Raw genomic sequence first — 14005 nt, forward strand, 5'->3', positions numbered from 1 at the left:
ATATATGTGGATGGAAAATCCATTTTAGAAAGAATTCACATTATTCCTCAGGTTTCAGGTAGTACAATCAATGTTTGTGAACAAGGCCTATAGGCTACTTTTCTAAATACAAAGAGCAAACACTAATCAGATGTTTTAGGAGACTTTCCCAGAGCTGCTTCATTGAAAATGAGTGGGATTCTGGTCATTCAAGCATTTATACCCACATTTTATAGAGTGCAAACAATCTTCTCTTTGTATATATTTTTTTAATTTTATTAAACAGAAGGGTTAATTTGAAAAAAAAAACCCAAAACAGTAGGCTACCTTTACTCCCAGATTACTACCCTGATTACTGTTTTTTTTAATTTATGACCTTTAGGTTTAGATTTCAGGTACTGCTAAAATCTCCACCATCAATAAAATGTTTTCATTACTCATTTACTCATTACTTTTATTAAGCATTTCATTCCAAAATGAGATATCCACAATTTGAAAAGGGTGACTCCTACTCTTACAAAGTGTTAAACGGCACAAAATTAGACTGAATGAGTTAACTTAAATCTGTAGTTGTCAAAATGATAATATTTTAAATACTAATACAGAGTGGATCCTCTATTATATTTTAGCATTATTGAAAGGTTTTTCCCCCCAAAACGGATATAAAACGTTTTGGAAATGAGCCATATTTGGTAACCATGAAATAGACAGAACAGAGCACTATTCCGCTCAGCAAACCACTTCCATTTCAGCCACTGCTACAATTACACCCCTCTGTCTATTAATACCCTCTGCCTGTTGCCTGTCTCCTCTGCCACACTGACTGACTAACTGCCCTCTTCAAGGTCCAGCCGTTCTCCCCGGCTGTCACACAGCAGAGCTATCTGAAAGGCCAGCTTAACTTTGTGTTGAGAGCCATGACTGAAGTCTCAAATTAGACTGGACTGGAGCCTGGGGTTGGGCTAACCCTAACTCACTGGTATGCATGACAATAAATGGCAGAGCCCAGATTGTGTTAGAACTCTGTTTTGGTGTTTTGGCTGTTTTGTTTTCATATGGGTGGTTTCTCTGAGAGTGAGCTCCAGAGAAATACCTCTCCAGAGATGCTTCATTCTGCTGTATTCTCTCCCTCTCTCTGTCTCTCTCTCTCTCTCTCTCTCTCTCTCTCTGTCTCTCTCTCTCTCTCTCTCTCGCACACACTGAGGATCATCAAATGTGTAGGAAGGGTAAGCCCAAAGCAGAGCGAGTCAGAGGGAAAGATAGTGTGGCCACGCGGGGAAGTGGGAGCGCCGTCTCGTGGCGATTAGCTGAGGCTCCTCCATAGCTGGATTTATGGCACGCAGCTGTTGAGTGGCTGACAGACGTCTGAGGAGCTCCACCGCTGCTGCCTCTCAGCCGCTCGCACAAGCTCAGGCTCTGCTCACTGGAAAGAGGACTGCTGTGCCCCAGCACACAAAGGTAAGCAGTGTTGCTCATTCTGTCCACATCTCCATTGTGATTTCTCAGGGTGAGTCCATGTCATTTGCTCTGCTCTCATGTCTCCCTCCCTCTGTAGATAAAAGTTCAAATATTTTACAGTGTAAACTTTGACCTACTGTATCTGTTTGTGTGTCTGTGTTGCTCTTCTGTTTTTCTCACTGAAGTGTGTCTCGTGTTGTGCTGTGTTTACTTTCATGTCCTTACAGAGATAGTTTTGGATTTGGAAAAACAAGATTTTTGGCTGCAAGCTGTGGACTGTTTTACCTTACATGGCCGGCAACACTGAGATACAAAAATAACTTTCCGTAAGAGTAGCTCAGTGATGATTTATGTATGTTATGAGTAATACTCATACCCCGGTGTCATATCATTGTTCATTAGTTAGACCCAGGCAGTATGTGTGTGTGTGTGTGCGTGTGTCCTGTGGCTCTTTTTAAATTTAGTTCACAATGCTGTGTCCTATTTTTAGAAGGCGAGGCATTACAGCAGAGTGGAGACATGAAGACAGCAACTTACCAGACAGACAGGCAGGAACTTCAGCTGGGAGCCCTGCGCTCGGCTTTCGATCGCTGCCTTCTCCGGCTGCTCAACATCTGAGCTCCTTTGAGTATTGTTCTTTTTTTCCCCTCCGTCTTTATAGGCGAGTGTCCTCCAGCTAAACAATTTGAGCAAGTCATTTTCTAACTGGAGCGCGGGGTGCTCTCTGAAAACTTCTGGCATTTGGTGAGGTCAAGCTGCGGCTCGGAGAGAAGCCTGGATTCTCAATTACTGCCGGACCCTGGTGGATTTTAGGCAAGCAGTTAGCCTGTTCTCCCCGGCACCCAGAAGCTCTCATTTAGAGGTCACAGACGGAGAGACAGAGCCAGGCAGGGAGCATCACTCGTTTAAGGTTAATTGAGAGGGTGCCCTAAGATAAATAGCCCTGGTAAAATGTCTAAGTGCTGAACCCAATACTCTTCATCTCGGGAGGGGGGGGGGACATGTTAGAGAGCTGCAAAGCCTTTGAAATAGGCTTTTACCAATCACTCTTGTGGTTAGGATCCATATTTGCAAAGCTTCTCAAAGTAGGAGCAGTGGTTTAGGATTCAAGTTGTCTTTTAGAGTGAGAATAACATCATTGAGATATATTGTCTTTTGTCAGTGACCATAGATCAGTTTTCCTATACTGGGAAGCTTCAGGAATAAAGGCATGAACCTGATAAAACCTCAAAAACATTGTGTTCTCAGGCGGTAAGGTCAGGCTGTGTTTTGGATCATGAGTCCCATAAATTGAGCATTCCTGCCTTGGTACTGCAGCGGTGAGGTTGTTCAAGGAGTGTTTATTTGGGTTGCTAAGGAAGGATCAGTCTGTGGCTGGGCTGGTGCTCTCAAACTGGAGCTGGAAGACGCCTTTAAAGATTCAGCCTCAAGCTGCTTCCCGCTCTCTTCAGTGTCGATGTAGGAGGCCTCTTAATGCTCTCATTTAAATTAATTAGAGTGGGTTAGATCAAATTCATTAACATCATAATGAACAAAATCAGAGCTCTTGCACACTGACTGTTCATTTAGCCAAATTGCAGAGTGTGCTGATCACTGTGTTTGCACATAGTGTTAATGGGTATAGTGGGGAAATGGGGATGATGCACGGGTCAGTTTCACACACATTGATTAATCTTAGTGCTTTTTTTTTTTTACTCTATGGACAACTCTCTTGGAAAAACATCCCAACTTCTTTAAAGCCAGCTTGAATCCATAGCCCCCTATCAGTAAGAGCAGAGTTATGCCACACTGTAGCTCGCACTCTGGGTAAGTCGCTGTTGCACTGCTGTGTTGCTGAGATTCAATTTGTCATTATGACTCATTCTCACAAGTCTGATTAATGAATACAAATGAGGCGAGATATGGACAAATAAATAAGCATTCCATATAACGTGGCCCTTATCACCCTCGCTCCCCCCACCCCCTTTAGAAATAGTGCAAGGTGAATATTTGTTTTGTTGGGGGGTGCAACATTCATTTGTTTGGTTGTGAAATAAGGGCTATTCATCACAGCTGGGCTTGGAGGCCATGTGACAGGTCCTGTGGTGAGGCGGGCTTTGTCGTAGAGAGATACTCTTAGCCCTTTATGCCAACACGCCTCCTCCCTCTGTTTACTGCAAACAGTGGGAAACGAGCTGTTTGTGGCCACAGTGACTAGGCGTTTATCATACTCTCTCTGAAACATCTCCTGGACCCTAGAGAGCCCAGACCCCAGCAGCGAGCATGTTTACCTTTATCCAGTGCCCCTTGCTGTGATGGCTAAAGATATACAGGCGAGGGGGTGTTTACCTTCATTATTCATAAAACCACAGCTTATTTGAGTTTGATACAAATGTTTGTGGATCTACAACTGAACCATCCTGTCATTGATAAGCAAAGTCCGTCAGCCTTTTCTGGTAGGCCTAGTATGATCACTGTTGGATGACAGTCAGCCCGGTCACAGAGGGACAATTTGCCTGGCTGAACATCTGTTTAATGTCAAGGAAGAATCACTGTTTGGTAGGAAAAGTGACTCCTTTAACATGATGGAAACCATGTTTATTGTGGCAGTAAGATACAGCATCTGTCCCGTATGTAAATCAGGCTGGCCACTGGAGCCTAGTCCCTGTCAGGGATGAATCGCACCGCTGAGATGATGTAGGTGCGTGTTTGTTCGGATAACTTTTGCCATCAAGTTGAGATGTGGCGGCAAGCAGGAGAACAGTGGTGCCTTTGGGGAGCTGACGAAGTTTGGGAACAGTCTGTTTGTTTGTAGGAGGCTGCTGTCTGTCTGTCTGTCTGTCTGTTGCTGTGTGTTTCATCCATATTTGTGTTGTCAGAATGCAGTTCCCCTCTCTGAAGACTGCATATTGATCACTGTATCTGTTTCATTCTGTCAACAAGTTGTTATTTTTAGGCTTCCGAGTCGAGAAACTGAGGTAAAGATTTTCTCAGCGTTATCACTGTTGGCGGGTATTTTATTGAGCCGTATAATCTACAAGTGACAGCATTTTCTTCAGGCCTTGCCTTTAGTGAGAGTAGCTTTAATGCAGCCTGTGCCTGGTTATTAATGCCGATTAATCAATAGAAAGTGACACCGGTCCTTTCTCCAACCCTGTGAAGCTGAGCAGTGTTATGCGCCACTGAGCCACACACGCTCCCCGTGTCGTTGTGAAACCTGTCCCCGAGGTTCCCTGTTGTCCCTGTGTCAGTCCAAATCTGCTGACTGGTTCCTCGGTTCTGCATTCTGGCGGTTGGAGTTCAATTTGCCCTCATGTGAACTGAATACAGAAAATGAATGTTTGGTGTCATATCTTGTATAATTCGCTGTGGTTTGAAATGTGCTGACATTCACTCGCTTGTTTTTTGTCATTGATAGCCCGCTGTGTTGCCAGAAAGTCCTGCCTCTGCTCTGTAATAAGTGGTATTTTCCTTTGCCTTTAGCTGTGTTTGAAAAACTGCTGGAAAACCAGTCAACTTTTCCGTTGGGGCTTGGGCCAGATATCCACTGGATCAGTGTGTGTGAGCTCATGAATGACTTACTGTGTGAAGAAGGCATTGTATAGCGGTGCAAGAAGGCAATGCCCATACAATTAAGCTGGCCGGTTTGGAAAAATTACTGAATATAATGAACTCAGATTCTACAAACTGCAGGGAACAAAAGTCCAACAAGCAAGAGGCTACATTATGCTGTTACTTGTCCCTATGAATCAAGACGTACATCCATGACCTTTGATATGTTGCTATATTTTCTATAATCCTTGACATACTTGCATTAAACTACTGACTTTAAGTACAGTTCTCACTCTAATCTGTGGCATGTCATGTCCAATCACACTGAACAGCCTGGGAGAATATCACTTTTTTTTCTTACATCTATTTCCATTATCTGTGACGTGTGTGTGTGTGTGTGTGTGTGTGTGTGTGTGTGTGTGCCCGTGTCGTCCCCAGCCAGCAGATGGTGCGGGAGCAGTATGTCACCACCACCCAGGGCAGCGGCGCCCCCCGGCCGCTGCCCGACCACGCCTACAAGATCGGCATCTACGGCTGGAGGAAGCGCTGCCTCTACCTGTTCGTCTTGCTGCTCATCATCATCCTGGTGGTCAACTTTGCCCTCACCATCTGGATCCTCAGGGTGATGTGGTTCAACACGGTACGCCTGATCACCTCGGCTCCTTTTTCTGCTGTGATGGTTTTCCCTTCCTTCCTTCCTTCCTTCTGCGCTTCCTTCGGTCCTTCCTTCAATTCTTCCTTCATATCTTCAGTGTCAGGTTTCCGACCACTATTGTCAGGGTTTGGAGGTTTTGGTTGCAAACTGAAACAATATTTCATGCTAATGCCGCCTCACCTAAGCATTTTATTAACCTCGACTTATTATTTTGCCTGTTGATGCCCTGTTAATCACATTGATATACACTATAGGTCACCTGGTGCTCCATGCTGTACCGTCTACTGATATTTGGGTGTCTAAACAGCATAATTTATGTGTTTGTTATTGCATGGAGTATTGTCAACTCCTTGTCTGAGGTCCAGATGGCAACTGTGGATTTATGCAGATGCAGGAGAAATTGAGACACAACAAACACACACACACACACACACACACACACACACACACACACACACACACACACACACAGGCACATATAAACATGTATGCACACCATGCTGTGAAGTGCCTGTACTGGGAAAACAGCACATAAACCCCGACTGGTTTACTGTAATTTACTGTATATTGCTATATACTGTATCTCACACACTTGGAAATGTGTGAACTCTGTTACGGGGTCATAGGATGATGAAATCAAACTTCTTCAGCACCTAACTTGCCATACTTTGGATTGCAGCCTCGGAGAAAATGCTGTTCAGTTGATTTGGAGTTAAATAGATTCAGCTTTGTTTGCAGATCAGCACAATTTCCTTGTTATGTGTTGTATCTTTGTCTGAATGCGTAACTCTGTCTCTCTTTACTGTGGCTGCCACTGCAGGAAGGGATGGGGCTCCTGCAAGTAAACTCGGATGGGGTGAAGCTGGAGGAGGGCGAGTCTGAGTTCCTTTTTCCTCTCTACGCTCATGAGATCCACTCCAGACAAGTACGATAATCAGTAACACACACACACACACACACACACACACACACACACTCTTTCTTTTCCCTCTTCCCACATTCTTCCTCATACTACCATTCCTCCCTCTCTTCCTCCGTTCTTCTCCCTCTACCTCCTGCTTTCCCTCTCCCCTCTCTCCTCTTCCAGTCTAGCACTTAAACTGGTTCACGCTGAATTAAGTAGTCTGACCATTATTTCAACTCGCTGTCTACCAACGTTACAGTCGTTTGTTTGTTGAATCTGTGTAGACAGCACTTCCTGTTATAATCTAAATCTAATCGATTGCAGGCGCTGAAGCAGTTTGGCCCAGCTGTAGTCGGTGAATAGAATATTTTTGACTCCGAGAGTGAGAAATGTGTCAGAACGGACTGGATCTGGCAGTCCCTCCCAGTGCATGTGGCGGTGCAGCAAGCTCCCTATTAACCTCTTGGATATTTGTGGTGGAAAGTAGTTTATGGCAGGCCTGCTAGCAGCAGATGGGAACACTTTGCTGCAGTTGTTTACATGTTATGGGTTTTCTTGCTCATAGCAGCAATTTTTTTTTAGCCTTATTTCTTTCTTTATGGGCCTCATTAAAAAGGCAATGTATTCCCCATTTATGGACTGACACTTTCACTAATGTATTCTATGGGTTTCTAATGAGATTCAGGCTTTATTGAGTCGCCATCTCTTTTTATAGATTAAAGCTAGTTTCTTGGGTCATCTTTTATAAACAGGGGTTCCTCACAGCTAACTGGGAAGGTATGATTTTCTGCTACACTGGTGATTTATTGCCTCACTTAAGCATTTTATGAATTCCTTCTTCTGCATGCTGATGCCATGTCTACTATGATAGCCTCTCAATTACCTTGCGTCTTATATCTTGCACTGATGTTCGTCTGTCTAAATAATATCGCTGTTTATGTGTTTGTTATTGTGTTGAATAAATTAGCAAAATAGTGCTTTTTATGACATATTGAAAATAGTTTCCATTTCTTCTCATTTCTCTGTTGCAGTCAGTATTTCTTTGTGGTTTGTGCAGGATGTTCATGGTAATCATGTTTTGTTTTTCAGGACTCCTCACTCCTTGTGCACTCATCTGAAAATGTCTCTCTTAACGCCCGCAACGAAAACGGTGATGTCACAGGAAGCGTATCCGTGGGTAAGAGGCTAAAAAGAAGACATACACACACACACACACACACACCTACACACACACACACACACACACACACACAGAGAGAGCACATGTCCATAGTACAGTATTCAACTGATATATGAGGGCAATAGTCATTCATGCACTTTTCCGCCGGCGATTTCTCATCCAACATTAACAGTGACAAGAAGTCATCTCCCATTTATAATCTCTTGGATTTCCATTTAAAATCCATTAGATCCAACATTCCTCTTTCTGCGATCACTTCTGGAACGTCCTGTATTACACAGAGGGCCCGAGGCCCCTGGACGCTCATATTTGTGCATCTTTTATGGCTCTCCAAGGGGCGCATTGAGGTGTTTGTCATAATTAAAAGGCCAACAAATGACCTGACTAATTACAGTGTTTCACAGTGCCGTTACGTGTCCTTGATCATTAAGCCATAAAAAGCATAGCCTGCATCCATGTGGCCCTCTATGAGTAAAATTGAAAACCTTTTAAAGAGCAGTTAGTTGGCCTGGTCTCTGCTTGAGGCACAGGTCATTCTAAAAGAAGATTGCATGCTGGTTCTCTGTAGTCGGTATTGAAGACGGTAAAATATTTCACTGGTTTGTCTTGGTATGTGACCAATCTACCTGCCTTTCTTTGCCTCTTACAGGGCTGTGAGCATTGATGTAGTGAAGGGTAAACACAGATAAACTCAGTCAACAATGTTTCAATTTGGGAAATAGAGTTTACTCACCTATTTAAGTCTGTAAGATGTAAATTCTTTGTATACGTTATGGTAGAGCCTTTCACTGACTGAGTTTACTCACCCTTTTGAGATTTTCACACATAATATAATGCGTGAAAGTGTCTCATCATGGCATAGCAGCTTTGAAAGGGATAACAGGTGGAGAGATTAGATTTAGAAGAATGGAATATTTTCTTTTGGCTTGTGTGTTGTGAAGTTTCTTTGATGTCTCAGTTGTCTTGGTTCTCTAGTGACTAATACGATTGTTGTTGTTGTAGGTCCAAGGGAGGCACAGGGACACGCTCAGAATCTGCTCATTAAGTCCCACAATGAAAACATGCTGTTCACTGCAGATGGCAAAAAGGCTGTGATTGGACCAGACAAACTGCGCGTCACAGGTATACCAATGGCTGCCACCTGCTGTCCTGGAAATACCACACATCCCTTGGAAAAAATATTTTTTAGAATTTGAAACAGAAAGATTAACAGATGTGAACAGAACAGGAGGAATCAGGTGTGATGGCAGATATTTGTGCAAAAACCCAACAGCCAAGGACCAAGAAAAATAGTAGTTTATCCCTTAAAATATTTCATAATCATTCATGTTATATGGTTGGAAACAAGTTGTCCATGGATATCTCAAAGGATACGTAGATATGAATTTAATTAATCTAATATAGATTCATCGCATGGATAGCTAAATCTAATCAAGTATTAAAATCTGACATATGGGACCATACCTATAACAGAGTCAACCTCTCCTGTCCTCTTTCCCTTCAGTGTCTTTCAGTGTCCAGTGTGTGTATTGATGGTCGGTCGCTGGCCACACTCTGTGATGGCTAATTAGTGTTGAAGGGAGAGTCAGCTGATGGCTTCGTTATGTCTAGGTCATTTTGAGCTGCAGTGACCAGCAGACAGTGACAGTCACTTTCCTGAAAGCCTTTAAAACATGTGCGGCCCTTGGATCGAATCCTGTCAGAGTTTTCTCTCCCTAATCTTTCCCCTGCTCTACTTTAGAACTTTGTGAAATACAGTACTAAAAGTGAGAGGGCTGCCCACTCTTCTCTTTGAAGAACAAAAGCTTCACACACATAGAAGCAGTATGTTGACACTAAGGAACCCTTTATTCCTGTGATGAACAGATCAGCACAGCTCAGTTTGCAGTTTGGAAAGTCCCAGCCTCTGTCCTTCAGGTCCTCTGACTGGAGGGGACTATATTTGGCAGATGCAGACTTCTCTCTAACGCCTTATTTTAACTCTGTGAATGTGTGTGTGTCTCTTCTTCCGTCAGGTCCTGAAGGAGCGCTGTTCCAGCATTCAGTCGAGGTGCCGCTGCTGAAGTCCGAACCTCTCAAAGACTTGAGGTGAGCATTTAAACCAGCTTCATCATATTATTGCAAAATACAAAAAGATTGAGTCCTGCAAATCATATAATAGTATATGGAAGATATTAGTAACATTGTGTTTATTGGACAGAATATACACTGAGTGCAAAATACAAAATATTAGGAGCATATGATATTCTTAATACTGCATTGCAGTGCATTTGACCCAATGCAGCCTGTCACCTCACTTTCCTCCACATTACCGCTTCATGACTGAAGTGGATTTTACGATGTGAAATCAATAAGGGATCACATTGAATCGGATCTGATTTCACTTGGATTCAGGTCTATTTCTTGGAAAGAGCAGGCGCTCCTTGTGTTTTGTACACTCAATGTATTAATAGAAACGAAAGAGCAAGACATAGATAGAGTGTGTTCTTGTTCATAACGCTGTGATGTTTTGTTTAAGGTTGGAGTCTCCCACCCGCTCTCTCAGTATGGACGCTCCAAAAGGAGTTCATATCAAAGCCCTGGCTGGGAACATTGAAGCTGCTTCCAACATGGATGTTATTCTGCAGTCTAGTGTGGGACTGGTAAGACAAACGCTGCCCGCTGCCTGAAATGTTCTACACTCCTTCTTTCGGTCTGTTTTCAAACCTTTTTAACATTTACCCAGGGAATATATGCTTTACATGCTTCACACTCACTCATTCACTCTTTACAGTCTCACACATTCACACCTGGGAGCTTCCCAGTGCAGCCACAGTCTTCCACTGTTGGCCACTGAGCTGCTCCACGGGTGCAGCTGGGGGTTAAGTACCTTGCTCAAGGGAAGTTTGAAAGTAGTTTGGTGTTTCTGACAGATGATGTAATAAAATAACATCATGCATCATTTAGTGGGCATTTTTATCCAAAATTGAGACCTCAGATCGCCCGCTAGGCTACACAGTTCCACTATCTGTTGTGGACAAAGACATAATGTGTATCAATTCCTTGTGGTTGTGAAGCTATGGCGACGATAAGTGATATTCATCCAATAGTTGTACTTTCTTTGGAGTTTCAGCAGAATTATTCAAAAAGGAGTAACACAATTTATACATTTACGTCAGACATTATCAATCAAAGTTGTGCACATGAAGAGCTCTTTCCTAAAGCTATACTAAGATGCTAATTTGTGAGCTGCAATGAGTTAATTACCCTTTGGAGTTACAAAACATTTGTTTGGGCTTTATTGTCAGTCGTGGCCTAGTGGTTTGTGTCTTCCCTGTTACTTTTTATGAGGCTGAGGTTTCGGGTTCGATTCCTGGCTGAGTCGTACCACACACTTACAAATTGGGACCAGGTATTTCTCTTCTCTTATAGAGGTTGGGGTTCAGGGCCTATGGGTCACCTTGACCTGAACAAGGCTTACTCACTTACCTTTCACCCAGATTAATCTTATTTTCATGGTGCAGCTAACAGGCCTGAACTACAGAATGCATTTGTATCCCAGTCACTTTTTTGACCTTTTTTTTTTAATTAATTCTCACTGAAGCAGCACTTTCATGTGACAACATAGTTTCAGGGCAGGAAAGACTCTTATCTCTCTTCTCTTGCTATAGGGAACAATGTGAATGTTAATTCATACTGAACTTGTCATGGGGCATAGCGAAAACCCATTTGAATGCTCAAATTCACTGGTACTCAGTGGTATTTCAGCCACAGGAATGTAAGCGCTCCAATGCTCATAATTTACATCATGTATCTCATTCTATTCAGTATAACTTCCTTATGGGCCACTGCGCTGGTTACGCTCTCACTACACTTCCCTCTATAGCTACAACCATACTCTATGCCACAGTGCTTGTACGCACATGGCTTACTAAGTGGAATGTATGAAGAGTGATATACAGTATATATTAAGTTTACTTTCCATGTCTGCCCCTTTGCTCTGCTGTCAATATGTCTCTACACCAATGTTACCAAGACAAACTCCAGGGTATTTATTTTACTTGGTGATTTAACGTGATTCAGGTATTCCCCTTCAACTGTCCTTGCTCTCCATGCTGTGTGTTGTGCAGCTGGTGCTGGATGCGGAGACGGTGCGCCTGCCGAGCCTGCCCCAGAGCGGAGGAGGGGTTTCTGGAAACGCTCAGGGTCTCTACGAGGTGTGTGTCTGTCCCAGCGGCAAGCTCTTCCTGTCCAAGGCCGGGGTCACCTCCACTTGCAGCGAGAATCAGGAGTGCTAGATAGACTCTGACAAGGTAATCGATCTGCACTGCCGCGAAACACCCCGACACGCGTCTTCTGGGAGGCAAAAAAAGCACAACTCTTTCTATCCGGCCTGAGTTTCTTGAAAGTGTCTTAGAGCTTAGATCATTTTCCTTTATACCACAGCGGATATAAAGTGATCTCAGTGCTAAGATCCCACCGGCACACCAAGGCCTGTAAAAAAAGCTGCCAGTTGGCATACATTTCAGTATCTCACTATTCGAGGGAAACAAATTGGCAGTTTGTACCAGATTGAAGTAGCTTACTCCTGCGTTGGAGCTGTTTGCAGAATTTGTTTTTATACACACAGTATCATGGCTGGGCAATGAGGAGCTGGTTAACAGCTTACATCCTATGCAATATTATCTTGTGGTGCAATAAATAAAGTCAACACATATCAGGGGCTTGGATTAATCAACAAGTAAATGTCCAAAATAGCAAGAGGATGATGATAAGAAGATTTATTTTGGTTATCAGTCAAAGTCTACTTGTGCCTTTCTGGCTCCAAGCCCTTGGTATGTAGTGTTTGTATTGTAGGTGTATAGTATGTTTTGCCTATGTTGGGGAAAAAAGCATGAGAAATGTTGGTATATATTTTGTCAAAGTCATGCCCAATCCAGAAACACATTCGAGATTGTTTTTTTTAATGTTTTGCTGAAATTCACATACGGCACAGAGCAACAGGAGACTTTGCATCTTGTTTCACCTGCTTTATAGAGACAGTGTTATGATGACAATGGTTAAAATACCTTCTTTTTAAGATACCACTGCTATTCTAATGTCAGTGGTATAACATCATATGTTACTTATGTGTGTTTTTCTGTTTTTGAGTTTATGTATGTTTGCCCATACTTTATCTTTTATCCCAGCATAAGCAAGCAATCATGTGTTAGCTACATGACAGCCATGTGAAAAAAGGAAGCTGGTCTATTTTTTTTCTCAGTAATCTCATTTACAACCAAAGGTCTAACTATTTGTGTTTAGATTTCTGATTTAGAGTGAGAAAATGATTGGATTATTTTTTATCACTTTGCTTTTTGTTTTGTTAGTGTGTTTTCTTTTTCTTTTTCTAGATTTGCATTTTGTCTTTTGTGTCAAATTTGCCTTGAAACATTTTGTACACAATATTCATGACAGGTACTAAATAACATTTGCCTTTATTGTAAGGTTAAATGTATCTTATTAGCTACTTCAATTTATAATTGTTGTCACACTGAGTTTTTCTAGCTTCTATCAATTCATGCTAGATTTCCGTGAGATTTATGTGATGCTTTATGCATAGTAAACTTCTCATGGTCTTGTGTGGTGGGTTATTGTTGTTAGGGTTGAAAAGTTCCTTATTTGCAGTTCTCATCTCTGTTCTGGCATATTTTGATAAAATGTTTGTGTATTTATTCATTTTGTATGTTGAATAAACTTTGTGCTATTCTTCTATTATGTGTCTGTCAATGCTGCATCCTTTTTGATTTTTTTCAGATCTTTAAGACTGATCTCGTGTTTTGTAATCAAGTGTTATGAACACAAAGGCATCAAAGGAATGGCAATCTCTTCATTTTATTAGTTCCATTATTTCTTGTTTTCCTCTATGCAGCAAGACTATACAGTGGAGACAGATACTGTACTATGTACTGTACAATGCTATCTGTTTCCTCTCCATTTTTTTTGGCTCTCTAATGCACTCTAGTGGAAAAGTTCTGCAATTTCAGCAGGATACATACAGCAGATTCTCTGACCATTGGCACAGACCTAGGATAGATTTCCACCAGCAGGCCAAGGGAGCAAACTGATTTTCTGACCATATCCAATAGTTCACACATAGTTCTACATGTTGCAAAGCAAGATTTGTATGTCCACATCCAAACAGACGCATGATGAAACTGCACAATTGGGCACTGAATGAATAGACTGGTCATGAGACATATCATAACTCTACCAAAATTTTTGAGTGTTAGATCCATATCAAAAGTGAACCATTTTCAAATCTGATCTGAACAGTATT

The 14005-nt window shown here is 42.3% G+C and overlaps 1 protein-coding gene across 2 annotated transcripts; it reads left to right on the plus strand.

The window, feature by feature from the left end:
• The first annotated feature begins 1357 nt into the window (after positions 1-1357).
• On the plus strand, positions 1358-13424 carry sgcg (sarcoglycan, gamma). Of its 2 annotated transcripts, none has more exons than XM_071513041.1 (8): positions 1358-1437; positions 5407-5608; positions 6444-6548; positions 7617-7704; positions 8710-8829; positions 9723-9795; positions 10226-10349; positions 11817-13424. In XM_071513041.1, the coding sequence occupies exons 2-8, from the start codon at positions 5414-5416 to the stop codon at positions 11982-11984; spliced, it is 873 nt and encodes a 290-aa protein (XP_071369142.1). In that variant the 5' UTR covers positions 1358-1437; positions 5407-5413; the 3' UTR covers positions 11985-13424. The 2 variants fall into 2 exon arrangements, with proteins under 2 accessions (XP_071369142.1, XP_071369143.1); XM_071513042.1 differs by lacking the exon at positions 1358-1437 and adding an exon at positions 1720-1763.
• Positions 13425-14005: the final 581 nt, after the last annotated feature.

Source organism: Centroberyx affinis, unplaced genomic scaffold (assembly GCF_046629955.1).
Source record: "Centroberyx affinis isolate AG114_WGS23_722 - 3 ecotype Tasmania unplaced genomic scaffold, CSIRO-AGI_Caff_v1 ptg006720l_1, whole genome shotgun sequence".
Classification (NCBI taxonomy): Eukaryota; Metazoa; Chordata; class Actinopteri; order Beryciformes; family Berycidae; genus Centroberyx; species Centroberyx affinis.